Source organism: Lynx rufus, unplaced genomic scaffold (assembly GCF_022079265.1).
Source record: "Lynx rufus isolate CCGP_SWC_20201006 ecotype Redwood Valley unplaced genomic scaffold, mLynRuf1.p SCAF_23, whole genome shotgun sequence".
Taxonomy (NCBI): domain Eukaryota; kingdom Metazoa; phylum Chordata; class Mammalia; order Carnivora; family Felidae; genus Lynx; species Lynx rufus.
In genome coordinates, this window is record NW_025814838.1 from 778,005 (window position 1) to 792,456 (window position 14,452).

At 43.2% G+C, this 14,452-nt stretch overlaps 2 protein-coding genes across 8 annotated transcripts in view; both read right to left on the bottom strand.

Annotated features, from left to right (window-relative positions):
* LOC124517723 (integrin alpha-X-like) overlaps nt 1–2,687 on the bottom strand; it is a 51,129-nt gene extending 48,442 nt beyond the window's left edge. The window contains exon 1 of the mRNA XM_047087189.1: nt 2,538–2,687. Coding sequence (XP_046943145.1) covers nt 2,538–2,593 — 56 coding nt within the window. The 5' untranslated portion in view covers nt 2,594–2,687. The remainder of the gene's footprint in view (nt 1–2,537) is intronic.
* Nucleotides 2,688–10,155: 7,468 nt separating this feature from the next.
* The window catches only part of ITGAM (integrin subunit alpha M), a 46,235-nt gene continuing 41,938 nt past the window's right edge, over nt 10,156–14,452 (bottom strand). For all 7 annotated transcript variants that reach the window (XM_047087706.1, XM_047087704.1, XM_047087707.1 and 4 more), the window contains 9 exons: nt 13,912–13,991; nt 13,564–13,647; nt 13,146–13,221; nt 12,516–12,623; nt 12,247–12,330; nt 12,000–12,113; nt 11,812–11,913; nt 11,479–11,589; nt 10,156–11,054 (listed from right to left, as the gene is read on the bottom strand). In XM_047087706.1, coding sequence (XP_046943662.1) covers nt 10,986–11,054; nt 11,479–11,589; nt 11,812–11,913; nt 12,000–12,113; nt 12,247–12,330; nt 12,516–12,623; nt 13,146–13,221; nt 13,564–13,647; nt 13,912–13,991 — 828 coding nt within the window. In that variant the 3' untranslated portion in view covers nt 10,156–10,985. The remainder of the gene's footprint in view (nt 11,055–11,478; nt 11,590–11,811; nt 11,914–11,999; nt 12,114–12,246; nt 12,331–12,515; nt 12,624–13,145; nt 13,222–13,563; nt 13,648–13,911; nt 13,992–14,452) is intronic.

A 14,452-nucleotide genomic window follows, 5' to 3' on the forward strand; every position in this document is an offset into this window, starting at 1 on the left:
GGAAGAAGTCAAGAGCAGAATGGGAGGGTTTGGGGAAGTTTGGAGGCAGCCAGCCTTTCTCACTGCTGGAATTCCTCACTCAATAAGTTTCTGCTCTGTCCCTGAGACTAGATATACTGACTGAAGAAGATTCTGGTAGGATGGTGGGGCAGGAGGTGCTGCTTCTGATCTGTCACATATTGGAGCAAGGGTGGGAAATGGAGAAACCAGGACAGATGTTGATCTAATTCAGGTCTGATTTACCTGAACTAAGTGGAACTGAATAATTTTGGGTCTGTTTCCTGGGTTGTTTCTTTTCCATGGAAAGAGAACAGAAATCTGGTGGGTGGAAGCTTTGGTATTTTTCAGTCTGTTTCCACCCCCACACTTACCCATGAGGCCTGAATGGATTTTCCCTAGAGTTTCTGCCCTTCTTCTTACCATATGCACTCTGTCTCACTTCTCTTTCTTTGATGGACAATTGGCCACCTCACCACCAAATTTTCTCAAAACAGAATTTTTTTAGAGAGAAGGGGAGGGGGAAGGAGAAAGAGAATCCCAATCAGGCTCTGCACTGTCAGCATGGAGCCTGATCCAGGGCTCAAACCCAAGAACTGTGAGATAATGACCTGAGCTGAAACCAAGAGTCAGACGCTTAACCGACTGAGTCACCCAGGCACCCCAAAACAATTTATTTAACTCTATAGTGTAGAAATACACACATGTATACTCAGGTTCTCAGGAAGAGGCTGCTTTCCAAAAGCAACTGGTTCTCCCTACACTCCAGGAGCTGTGGGCATGGAATTCTGTTGTGATCGATTATTTGAGAACGCTAGAGGATTTTAGCCAGTGGTTGGGAAGTTTGGGACATGAAAGTGAGAAGCAGGCATAGGGTAATAACATCTTTATGGCAGAAAAAAAGAACTGAGTAATACTAACGTATCATTATGCCCTTTATGTCTGTTAGCTCACTGAATCTTCTCAACAGCCCTATGAGGGTGGGGAGCTGCTATTATCCTCATTTTATGGATGCAGAATTAAGGCACAGAGAAGTTGAGTTATTTGCCTCAAGTTACCAGCTAGTACAAGGTAAAGACAGATATCAAGGCACTAGAGTCTTGACCACACTGCTAATGATCTTACTTCCTCCTTTCTACCCCACCTACTGCCTGGGCAGTATTTGTTCACTCAACCATTCATCCCACACACAGGAGCTTCTCGTGTGATCCAGGCTGTGGGTTGGCTGCTAGGGAAGCAAAACAAGCAGGAAAGGGTACTGGCCTTCTAAGAGATCATACCCTACAAGGGAAACAATATTCTGATACATTCAAATCACAAGTTTTACTAGATAGCAGAATAATTTGAGTGGCTCAGGGAGGAAGTGATTAGCTCTGCTTTGGTGAATCTCAGAAGGAGATTCTTGGGGGGTGGTGCTTTTATACACCAGGGATTGGTATAGAGACTATAGACTTCTTCAATATAAGGACTGTATCCTTCTGGTCCTCTATCCCCTGCATTCAGCACAACACCTGACACATAGGAAGCACCCAATCAATACTTGGTGCCTGCATGAAGTTAAAGAAGGGCAGAGCTAATCCCAGTCAAGGGAACAAGCCTTTTTGTACAGAACATCCAACAGTTCTGGTCTCAGTCACTGTTGCACCTCAATTATGTGCCTGGGAAATAGCACTTGCTTCTGTTTGTTGCTATAGCTGTTATAAGTTGAGGATAAGGGTGAGAATTCACAGTTTTCCTTAGTGAAGAATAAAAAGTGACACCCTCTCAATGACAGCTCATTGAGATCAGACACTCATTTCTCTTTCTTTCTCCAAGGATGGCCACTAGACCTAGAGTAGATACAACCAGGGGTCAAACATGTCTGTTGGGTATGTGGGTAGTTGGGTGATAAGAAGGTAGATGAGTTTGTGTGTGGACAGATGAGCAGGTGGCTGGGTAGATGGGAGGATGAGTGGATGAATGGATAAGTGGGGTGTATGGGTATGTGGAAAGGAAATCTGCACATATTTGAAGGTGATAGACCAAGTGTTCAGCCCAGATCACCCTGGGATTCCCCCAATTGTTGTATAAATTGAAGGCTGCCTCAGAACAAGGCAAAAGCAGCCTTTCTAGGAGGCAGACTAATGAATTGGGGCAAATTTTGGATACAACAGGTATTTGTTTAGGTTGAGTAAATGCTGTAGGAAATAAGTAGAAGAATGTTAAGGAACACAGCAAACGTGTGTCTGGTCGATGAGGAAAAGCCTGGGGCAACAGTGAAGGGAAGAGGAAGGAACACTGGCTTGGCTTCTCTACATACATTGGCAAAAACCCCTTGGAGAGTCAAATGGTTGTCCTTTAACTCCCACTGCTGGCAAGTGATTTAACTGGAATTAGAGGAACATAGTACTTAATTTGCACTTAAGTTCTGTGAAATAGAAGAGAAAATGAGAAGCAAAGATAATTCATTGGGAAAAGGAAAGACAGAGAAGAGGAAAGAGAGCAGAAATGAGATGGTCAGAGTAAGGTGGATAGGGGCTGAGTATTGATGACTGACCTACCTTCTTCTGGGTTTCCCTTGGAGGGAACATTCATACTTTCCATCTGAAGGCTCCATAATGCTGCCTCAATTCCCAGCCTTAGATTAAACTCACAAAGATGATCAGGAAAAGCTGGGCTGGAGTCCAAGCTATAGGAAGTCTTGACTGACCTTGGGCAAGTTGACATAACCTCACTAATCATCAGTATCCTCTTCTGCAAAATAGGAACAATAATATCCACCTCAATGGGCAGGCGTGAAGAATTTAATGAGAACTGAATTGACTTTCAGGGCAGGACTTCTCCAGCCCTGTCTGAGCTAGAGTCTGGTCAGCACACCCCTCAAAATACCATGGAAAATAGCGTGAACAATGGGCTGATTACACCTGAACTGTAACACATAGATCAAGGTGCTCTTAAATCAGAGAACACAGTGGCTTTCTGCCTACTCCACTCTGTGACTCAAAAAAATTCTAAATGAAAAAGTAAGTGCAAGAAAGGTATTCAAAGTTCTGGTTTTCCTTCCAATATTTTGATGTTTCTTTGTATTTGTCAATTACAAATATTGTATTCTTTTCAAAAAATTTTTCCCATCATTTTTTGATGCCTTGACTTTAATAGAGGCTCAAGCACAGCAGCTGTGCTGCACATGGGAGGGGCTGGGCTGGAGATGCTTGTGGGAATTAGGGGAGGGAGAATTCCAGAGAACAGGGGTAAGGCTGGGTCATCAGGCTTAGCTTCTGTATCTTACTCTTGGCTTGGTAGCAAGATTATTCTCTTTTTTTATATATTAAATACAATTTATTGTCAAATTGGTTTCCATACAACACCCAGTAACAAGATCATTCTCAACAGGCAAATATATATATGGAAGAACATGGCAATCAATGCATTCAATTCATGTTTACTCAGAGGGGCTTTGGAACTTCAATGGGCAACAAGAGATGGGGGCAGATAAGGAGACCCATTTCAGCAATTGTTCAAAGTCTGTGCCAAAATGGGAATGCCCACAGAGAAACTGGAAAGGAGATCATTGTGGTTTGTTTGTTTGTTTTTTAATTGTAGTAGCTGGACCAGAGGATTGAGAAAATAAATGAAGACCAACAAAATGTCTGTTGATAGGCAAAGGCTATTTATTCAGAGCTTGCTCTAGCAAGAAATTCAGCCACCATCACTTGCATTTTGACAAATACCCAAAGGCAAGGGAGGAGGAGAGGATAGGCTTTATGGTATAAAAAGGGAAGTTTTCAGGTGTGCCCTGACTGGAGGCTGTTGGCCCAGGGAAGCTGGAGTGGATTAACTGGAAGGAGAACATCTTTTGATTGGTTAGGGGAGCATATTTGGCTTTTCCTGGTTGGGCCTAAGTTGGATACAGCAACAAAAATTAGGGAAGCTGTCAGTTATTAATCAAGCCCTGGTCATTTTGAGCCAATTATTACATGGGTTATTGTTTGGCTTCCTGGACCAGTTGCTAAAGGTCTGACTTCCTACAAGTCTGACTTACAGGTGGCAAACCGGCTTCTTGGGCTGTTTATTATAGTTAATGGATGGGTTCCTTGGGCTGATTGCTACAGATTATGGGTCAGAGCTCTGTTTCTATGTATAGTCTGTCCATTATCCATTCATTCTCTCAAGATTTAGAAAATGTGAAGTAGTTACATATAGCCAGATACTATATGGTCCTGAAGAAATGCGTTGCGCTGTAGGGAAACAGACTTTTGAGAGCTCTGTCTTCTGGTGGAGGGAACAAGAACAGGAAGCCAGGAAAACCAAGATCATTCATTCATTCATTCATTCACCAAACACATATATTCAGCAATTGTTTGCTCTGTGTTCCAGATATTGTCATAGGGGTTCCTGCACTCCAGGAATGTACAGTGTCCAGGAATAAAAAAACAGGTTACTGACAGCATATGAGAGGTGAAGCTTCTCTTGGCTAGGCATTCAGGAGGATTTGGAGGAAGTGACATTCAAGCTGAGACAAGAGTCAAGTGAAGGAGGAAAGGAAGTGAGTTCTGGACAAAGAATAAAGCATGACAAAGACTGGGAAGTGAGAGGGAATGAAGGGGGAACAGATACATCCTGACCTGTCCTCAACAGGTCATGTTTAGGCTTGACATCCCAATGCAATTATTATTCACACTTCCTTTCACTTTTAAAAGGGTCCTGACTGGTCACACTAGATATGGTGCATTTTAGAAATATGAGGTTGAGAGGGAAGGGAGCAGAAGGTGAGCTACAGAGGTAGGCAGTGACCAGATCACATAGGGCTTCAAGATCACCTTTAATCCAATGGACCCTAACCTCAGAGCAGGAGCGCTATATGGAGTGAACTGGAAAGCCATGTCCTGCCTGTTTATGGTGGCTCTACCTAGCTGCAGCCTCATGTTGTCTCACTCCCATTTTTCAATAAAAGCCATAAATTTGGATTTCTCTAAGAAATCTGCCAATTTTAAAATGTCATCAACTCAGGGCGACTCGGTGGCTCAGTTGGTTAAGCGGCTGACTTCAGTTCAGGTCATGATCTTGCAGTCTGTGGGTTCCAGCCCCGCGTTGGGCTCTGTGCTGACAGCTCAGAGCCTGGAGTCTGCTTCCAATTCTGTGTATCTCTCTCTATCTCTCTCTCTCTCTCTCTCTCTCTGCCCCTCCCCAGCTTGCTCTCTGTCTCTCAAAAATAATAAACATTATTTCACTTAGCATCACACTCTCCAGTTCCATCCAGAGAAAGACAGATACCATATGGTTTCACTCTTATGTGGATCCTGAGAAACTTAACAGGAACCCATGGGGGAGGGGAAGGAAAAAAAAAAAAAGAGAGGTTAGAGTGGGAGAGAGCCAAAGCATAAGAGACTGTTAAAAACTGAGAACAAACTGAGGGTTGATGGGGGGTGGGAGGGAGGGGAGGGTGGGTGATGGGTATTGAGGAGGGCACCTTTTGGGATGAGCACTGGGTGTTGTATGGAAACCAATTTGTCAATAAATTTCATATATAAAAAAAAGAAAAAAAAAGAAATTCTCCTTTGTAAAAAAAAAATAAATAAAAATAATAAACATTAAAAAAATTTTAATAATAAAATGTCAGTAACTAATCAAAAACAAATAAACAAACAAAACTATGTAGGCTAACTAAAACCTGAGGGCTATTACTCAGCCACCAAAAAGAATGAAATCTTGCCATTTACAATAACATGAATGGAGCTAGAGTGTATTTTGCTAAGCAAAATAAGTCAGTCAGAGAAAGACAAGTACCATATGATTACACTCATGTATAGAATTTGAACAACAAAACAGATAAACATAGGGGAAGGAAAGAAAGAAAGAAAGAAAGAAAGAAAGAAAGAAAGAAAGAAAGAAAGAAAGAAAGATGGAAACCATTCCAGACTATTAACTATAGAAAACAAACTGAGGGCTGCTGGAGGGAAGGTGGGCAGGGAATGGGCTAGATGCGTCATGGGTATTAAGGAGGGCACTTGTTGGCATGAGCACTAGGTGTTATATACAAGTGATGAATCACTAGATTCTACTCCTGAAATCAATATTACTATAAGTTAAATAACTAGAATTTAAATAAAAATTTGAAACAAACAAGAATAAATAAGCTGTAAGTGAGTAAAAGCAATAGATTTTTTTAAAGGCTCTGAACTTTCCCTGGGGAGGGGAAATTCACACCATCAGGACACACATCTCTGGTAATCTCTCAAGACAGAGAAAGGAGAAATACCTTCCAAGTACCTTTATCATGCATCTACAGGTGAAACAGGACAATTAATTTCTCTATGAGGTCATTTAGCCAGCAGGAAGGACCCCACTTTTGTGATCTCAGAGGTTGGGGATAAATCCTGGAGACCAACCCAAGTGGGCTCATCAGGAAGATCCCACAGATGAAGAAAGCATTACTGATGCCTGTGACCAGCCTGAGAATGGATAGAGTGGAACATTCTCCAGCCCCCCCCCATTTTAGGTGCCAGTCATATCATAAGTCCTGACAAGAAGGAGGGGACTGAAATGCTAGAAACTGGAGTAGCAGCACTATCAGAATTTACCACAAGTTTAGTTTCTTTGACCAAGTAGGTAAAAACTCTTGAGAAGGTAATGTTATTAGTTACAATACAGGGACAACTGCTGTGTTGAAGACTCAAAATACCAGTGCCTTAAAGAAGATTTCTCTTTCTTATAACAATATGAGATTATGGAGTCCATGGATAACATAGTGGTTCTACAGAGTTAGAACCCAAACTCTGTCTCACTTTGGCATTCTTAAGTGTTGCCCTTGTCAGCAAAGTCTAAAATGGTGAATGACACACTTCAGTTGGTAAAGATGGTAAGGAGAAAAGAGGTACACTTCTTCTCTCATAAGACCAGACTCCAAAGTTGTTCACTCACCCTACTCATATCCCATTAGTCAGAAAATAGCCACATGGCCATCATAGCTGTATAGGAAACTGGGAAATGTGCTCTTTAACTGGGTGGCCATATTTGTTATCCATTGTGGCATAACAAACTATTCCAAAGCAGAGTGGATTATTTCCCACAGTTCTGGGCAGTTCTTTTGTTGGACTTGCCAGTGGCTGCAGTCATCAGATTCCAGGACTGGGCTGGAAGAGTCACATTGGCCTCGGGAATGCAGTTGTGCTATCAGCTGGGAGCCTTAGTCGTCTCTTCCATATGGCTGCTCATTCTCCAGTGAGCTAGATGGGTATCAGCATGGTGGTGTGAGGGTGGGAGCAGAAGCTGTAGTGCTTCTCATGGCCTAGGCTCTGGAACTCCAAAACATCCCTTAAGCCACCACATTCTATTGGTCAAAGTAAGCCACAAGACCAGCCCAAAATCCAGGGAGTAGAGATAGGCCCCTCCACTTGATGGAAAGAGCACAATGTCCCAGTGCAAAGGAGTGGGATACAAAGAGGCACAATTCACTGGAGATTATAATTCTAACAATATTCCATGGTGGCCCAGATAAGAACCCTATTACTAAGTAAGAAAAGGAGGGTAGAGACTGAAGGGATTTATTTATTCTGAATCAAGGGACCCCAAAAAGTAAAATCAAAGGCAGACTTTCCTGGTTTGGCTGCTTATCATGAGAGATTTATGGCCCTGTTTATTAGTAACATTATGGTCATGTTAAGAGAATTTGTCACTGGAAATTATTTCTTTTCCAACCCATCATAAAACTCCTATCTGGCTGAATTCGACACAAGCTTCCGATTCAATGATGCCAATGTGGACTCTGAGCCCACAAGACTTTAGCTGCTCATCCAAGAGCAGGTCCCTGCAGATACAGAGGCCCTCTTTCCTGGGGCATTTAAGGACTTCTGCAGATATTAAGGTCATTTATCTTTTAACCTAAGAAAGGAAAAAAACATTTTTAATGGATTTTAAAGTCAGAAGAGAAAATTGTGTGGAATCATCTAAATGTGTATCTAAATCATCTAAATGTGTATGTGGAATCATCTGACATGTGTAATGGCACCCCCAGGATACAAAGGGCCATTGTCTCATTAGTCACTCTTTGATGACATCATATTGCACTTTGAATAAAATTAGAACTCCTCCACTCTGGCTTACAAAGTGCATCTGCCCAAGCTCTTGCCCACTCTCCAGCCCCATCTATGCTGTCCCCTAACTGGAACACTTCGGCCCCTACTTGATTCAGGTGTTGCCTACCCTGGGGTCTCTTCCCAAACCTTCCCAAACAGGAAGATCCCTTCCCTCTTCCTATCATATCTGGAACAGGCTTCCATCTGAGCAATGATTTTCTTGCATTTCTGTTAATCTAAACCATGATTTTCTTGTATTTTGATGAGCCCCATGAAATTGTCATTTTTGTCAACATGTTGGCACTTTCATATGGCTCACCTAATATTATTATAACAGCTGAATAAAAGTCACTCTCCTGACACTTAACTCGTACCTGCTGCACACCCATTCCTGACTGCCCCTGCTGCACACCCATTCTTCAAAAATCATCAGGACAGTAAAGGAGGAAAGCTTTGGAACCAGACAGACCAGATTTGAATCCCAGCTCCATTCTAGTCCTATCTGTAATGACCTCGGGCCATTAGTGTGATCTCCCCAAGCCTCAGTTTTCTCATAAGTGAAATTCAGGTATATTAAATAGCAATGTTATTAACTAGCAAGTGGTGGCTACTTAGCAGGACTAGTGTGAGAATTAGGATACATGCTGAAGCCAGAGTTGTGGCTACTGCACTGACAAAGGTATGGGAGATGGGCACTGGGGGGAGGGAAGACTACCTAGAAACAGCTATCAAAACTTTACCTGTACACACCCTTGGTAGCAAGTGCTGTTGGTGCCCTACCCAGATCCCTGTGGACCTTGCCAGGGGAGCACAGCCTCATCAGTCAGACTTCCAACTAGCAGCACCTGTTATCTCTTTCTCTGACCACCAGAGCCCACTCTGTCCTCATTCAGGACAGGCCAGAAGTGCCAGAGAATTAATGACTCCCTTCCCCACCAAGAGCAGACCTCAGCCAATAACTGCAGAATTGGTGGACAGTTCTCTTGAACAACACAGGTTTGAATTGCACAGGTCCACTTTTATGTGGATTTTTTCCAATGAAGATACATATAGTACTGTAAATGTATTTTCTCTTCATTATGATTTTCTTTTTCTTAAATTTTTTTTAATTTTTATTTTAAATAGGCTCCATGGGGGCGCCTAGGTGGCTCAGTCGGTTGGGCGTCCGACTTCGGCTCAGGTCATGATCTCGCAGTCCGTGAGTTCGAGCCCCGTGTCGGGCCCTGTGCTGATAGCTCAGAGCCTGGAGCCTGTTTCGGATTCTGTGTCTCCTTCTCTTTCTGACCCTCCCCCGTTCATGCTCTGTCTCTCTCTGTCTCAAAAATAAATAAACGTTAAAAAAATTAAAAAAAAAATAGGCTCCATGCCCAACATAGAACTTGGACTCATGACCCTAAGGTCAGGAGCCTCATGCTCTACTGATTGAGCCAGCCAGGCACCCCTTCCTTGTGATTTTCTTAATAACATTTTCTTTTCTCTAGCTTACTTTATTATAAGAATACATAAAATAATACAATATAATACATACAATATGTAAATTATGTGTTGACTATTTATGTTATGTCAGTAAGACTTAGTAATTAAGTTTTTGGGGAGTCAAAAGTCATACATGGATTTTCAACTGTGTGAGGGGTCAGTGCCCCTAACCTCTGCGTTGTTCAAAGGTCAACTGTACATATTTCATCTCCTTCTGTCTTCAAGTGGGGCAATGTTGAGGTGTGCATTCTACACTGTCTCCCAGAAATCCCAGTAGGGTTATGCTCCAAGGGTTCAGAGTGGTCCCTCTTGAAAATGGATGACTTTCCTGGATGTCTTTCCTTCCCAGCTCACATCCCTCCCCTATTTCTTGGGGCCACTGTTAAATAAACTTCTTTCACTCAAATTCTTATCTTGAATTTGTTTCTGGGAGAACCCAAACTTCTGAGAATATATCCTATAAATTATCTTTACACATATGCAAAAATTACATATATTCAATTTATTAATTCATGATCTTTCCATACAATGGGATACTACACAGCTGTATAAAAGAATGAAAAAAAATACTTTGTCTTGATATAAAACATCTAAGCCATATTGATGAATAAAGCAAGATGCAAAACAGTATAAATAACACCTATTACCATTTATGTAAAAAAGCTTATGTGTGTGTGTTTACATATGCTTAAAATCTTTGTGAAGAAGACCCCAAAACACATAACCTTATAACCCCTTAGGAAGGACTTGAATGGCTAGGGGGACCAGGATGGAAGGGAAAATTTTCATCATTCATGCTTGGACAACTTTTGATTTTTGTTCTGTCAATGGGTTTACCCTTCCAAAAAATAAAAGTAATATTAAAATAATAAGTAAATGCATACATAAAAGGAGGTGCACCATTGCTCATTGGACCTTATGTAGCTCTAGTATGGAATGGAATGAGTGGACAGGCTCCTGGTGGCTAATCAGATCCTGGCTCCATCACAGCTCCTCCATGTGGTCTTGATCCAGCTGCAAAGCATCTTGCAGATATGTGTCCTCACCCATGAAAGAAGGTCTTGCTTCCTTCAGCAGGAACAGGATCTGTTACATTTCCCTTTATCTTCACCCACAAAATCTGCCATCACTTCTGTCAAGAGGAAGGCCCAATGGCACCTTCACCCACACACAAAGAAGCCTAATCAATTCTCTTCTGCCTGAGAGGTTGTACTGATGGCACTCATCCCCATGCAAAAGACATCTGAGTCACACACACAACTCACGCACATGCTTGCACACACACTTGCACAAACACACACACACATGAATGGAAACCCAAGCAGTTCTTTTTCGACTGAGGTGTTACCACCCCACTCTCCTAATAGCAGAGTCTGCCCAACAGCCTGGGGACCTGCATGCTGGTCTAACCAGAATCCTACTTGCTGCAGGAGAGGCCACTCAATGGGGAAGGAGCTGTTACTGGGGCTGGGCATTGGGACCAGCTTCACTCATCATGTCCTTGTACTGCCGTTTGAAGAAGCCAAGCTGTGGAGACAAAGACAGAGGAGTAAGGGCCACCAAAGTCAGGGAAGTGGTGAAGGCCATGCAGAACAGGAGGGGAGACATAGGGGCCAGGAGGCACAAAGAATAATGTGACAGAGTGTAAAGAGACCTGGGGAAAGTGGGGCAGAGAAAGAGATGGCTTTGATGTTAGAGTCAGGAAAGTGAAAATAAATAAAACATACAAAGAGAAGGATTAATCCTTACATAGTGGTCATTCTGTACCAGGGACCATTCTAAGTACACTACATATATATTAACCCAATTACCTTCACAAAGTAGTATTTATATTCTCATTTCATAGCTGAAGAAACTGAGACTCTGTGACTTGGTGTGAGTTGAACCCAATAATGATCTGCTGAGTAAGAATCAGTGAGGATAGAGGAGAGCAAACAGGAAGAGGGGATACCTTGTACAGTCCAGCGGTGATGAGGGCCAGAAGCACCAGCCCCCCCACTGAGCTGCCCACTATAAGTGGTACAGGGTTGTGCACTTCATTTGGCTCCACTTTGGTTTCTATCTGTAGCAGGGGGAGGGAGGGTACATCAGGGGAACCCCAAATTTCTAGGGGTTCCCCAGTCAGACCTTCTGCCCCCACTTAACCCAATGACTGGCCCCTCCCTCTGCCCTCACTCCTTCCACTCCTCCTCCTCTGTCTCTTTCTAGCTCTTTACCCAGAGATCTCCACAAGCCCAGCCTCAGCTCCTACCTCCAATAGTCCCTCTGTGCCAAAGATAGATACCTGGGCCCTCAGAAATGCCTCCTGTCCTGGAAGCAGGGCAAACTTCGAATCATCATACAAGACCTCTGCCGTGGTCACAACCTGAAGGTAGTTTGCTGAAGTCTACAGGAGAGAGTAGATTGAATCTGGACCCATGGGCCCTCTGAAATATCATGTCCATGCCCAGCTGAGTCCTGTCCCTCACATACCTTGATATACCAGTCAAATGAGAGTTTGCCTTGGAGGGTAATGTTGACTTTTTCCTGGATGCTGAAGGATGGGATGTCACACTGGATTCTCTGGCAGACAGCAATGGAGCAGTTCTGGGGAAGGGAAGAAAGGGGAGAAGTGACTAAAGAAATTGGATGCAAAAATGCTCATGCACCCAGCCCACTCAGTTGACAGATGGTATTGAGCATCAACAAGGGGACAGTGCTGGGTCTGGCTTATTCTTACCACCACTGGGGCCCTCTTAAGCTCTGCCATGAAGTCAGAGAGAGGGGGAGAATTCTCCGTGGTGTTGCATGTTCTGGAGAGGTTCTGAGGAAAAGAGACACCATGAGAATAGAGAGAAATGAGGGCTTGTGAATCCAGGCTTAAGGAGGCTGAAATGGCCTAAGTCCAGGAGAAGGTCAAAGTCTCTCCAAAATAAAACAGAGATTTTAGGAAAGACAAGAGCTATGGAGGGAGGAGTTAGGACACTTCTCAAGCCCAGCTAGGCTTACCTGAGAAAGGGTGACCTGGAGGTTGTCCCATACAGCCACCTGGTTCAGCTTGATAGGCACCCAGAAGACCACAATGATGGGGAGGCTCCTCTGTCCCAAGTTGTTCACCTGCACAGTGGGAAGAAGGCAGTGGACTTCAGAGCTCTGGCCTTTCCACTTACACCAGCAACCAGAATCAGTCTTCCCACTCCTGACACCCCAGTACACTTAAATAAGGCCTCACAGACCCAAGCAGCCTGCCTCTTGATGCTTTCTGGGATGCAGTAAATTGTAGCACTTAAACACACATTCAAGACCCAGATAGGTTGGTAATAAGTGGTGTCTCTTCCACTTACTAGTGGGGACACTGTGGCCATGTTCTGTTAACTTCTCTGAGCCTCAGTTTCTCCATCTGTGAACTGGAGATAATGATAGTGCCTCCTTCAAAGACTCATTGTAAGGATAAAATGAGGTGTGTGTGTGTGTGTGTGTGTGTGTGTGTGTGTGTTTCTGTGTGTATAGGGTGAAAGTAAACTTGGAACAGAGCCCAGAACATAGTAGGCACCTGAGGCATGTATCCCATCATTATTTCCCATTATTGCATTCCCAGCACATTGATTTCCCTCCCTGTCATCCTTCTCAGCTCCCCACCTCATACTGGTGCTTTATACTGTGGCTGGTCTTCTCTGAGGCTATGAAGCTGAGATATTTGGTGGAGACTTCATGGCTGATGGGAGAAAGAAGAAAGTACAGGAGGTGTCAGGACATCAGAGGTGTCCTGAGAAGGAGTCTTGGGCTAAGTATGTAAGGGAGTGAACAAGTACATGGGTAATGCTGTCCTGAGAAGGTGCCAGTGGGGCGGTAAGCAGGGGGGGATGTGTGTCAGACACACAGGATGTGCTAGCTTGGGTTACACACACACATATGCACACAGGCACAAATACACTCCCAGGCACATATAAACACATATACACAGGCACTCATGTGCATAGACTCACACACACAAATACACAATGGGTCATGTCCAGCATAATGGTAAAGGCAGAGCTAAAGCCCTAGAATCCAGCACCTGGTGACCACCACGAAGACAGTGTATTTCACAGGCAACTCCAGTTGGAATTCAGTTTTGTTGGTCTTAGTTGTGTTGTTCTCACTAAAGGGAAACAGAGAGCTTTCCTGTGTATATTTCCACTAAATTATAATCTCTGTAAGGGCAGGAACCACAGCTGTCTTGTCCATCACTGTCTCACCAGCACTGGGCACAATGCCTGGCACATGGTGAGTGCTCAGTTGGTATTTATTGAATGAATGAATAAATAACTGACTAAGCTGAGGAGAGAACCAGTGGGGAGAGGGCAGTGGTCCATCCTGGGCAGGGGGTTGGGGCCTCAAAGGGGGTAAGATAGGCACAGCACACCTGGTCACATTGGCCTTGAGTAGTAGTCTGTTTCCAAAGAAAGCATCAGATTCCACACCAAATGTGATATTAAAGGTGATCTGGAGTTAGAGAGAGGAGAGACAGTGAAAAGAATAGAAGAAACAACTTAAATGTCTATCAACTAAAGAATGGATAAATAAAATGTGGTGCTTCCATACAACAGGATACTATGCAACAGTAAAAAAGAAATAAAATATTGATAGATGCTGCAAATATACATGAGAAGTGTCCAGAATAGGTGAACCTAGAGACAGAAAATACATTAGTGGTTGCCTAGGGCTTGGAGAAATGAGAGGACTAGAATTGATGGCTGAGGAGAGCAGCGTCTTTTCTCGAGGTAATAAAATATTCTAAAATTGATCATGGTGATGAATATGTAACTCTGTGAACATACTAAAAAGCCACCCAATTGTCTGCTTGAAATAGGTGAATTGTATGGTATACGAATTGTATCTCAGTAAATCTATTTTTCAAAACAAAAAAGGAGCCTCTACTTTTAAAAAATAAGAAAAGAATTCAG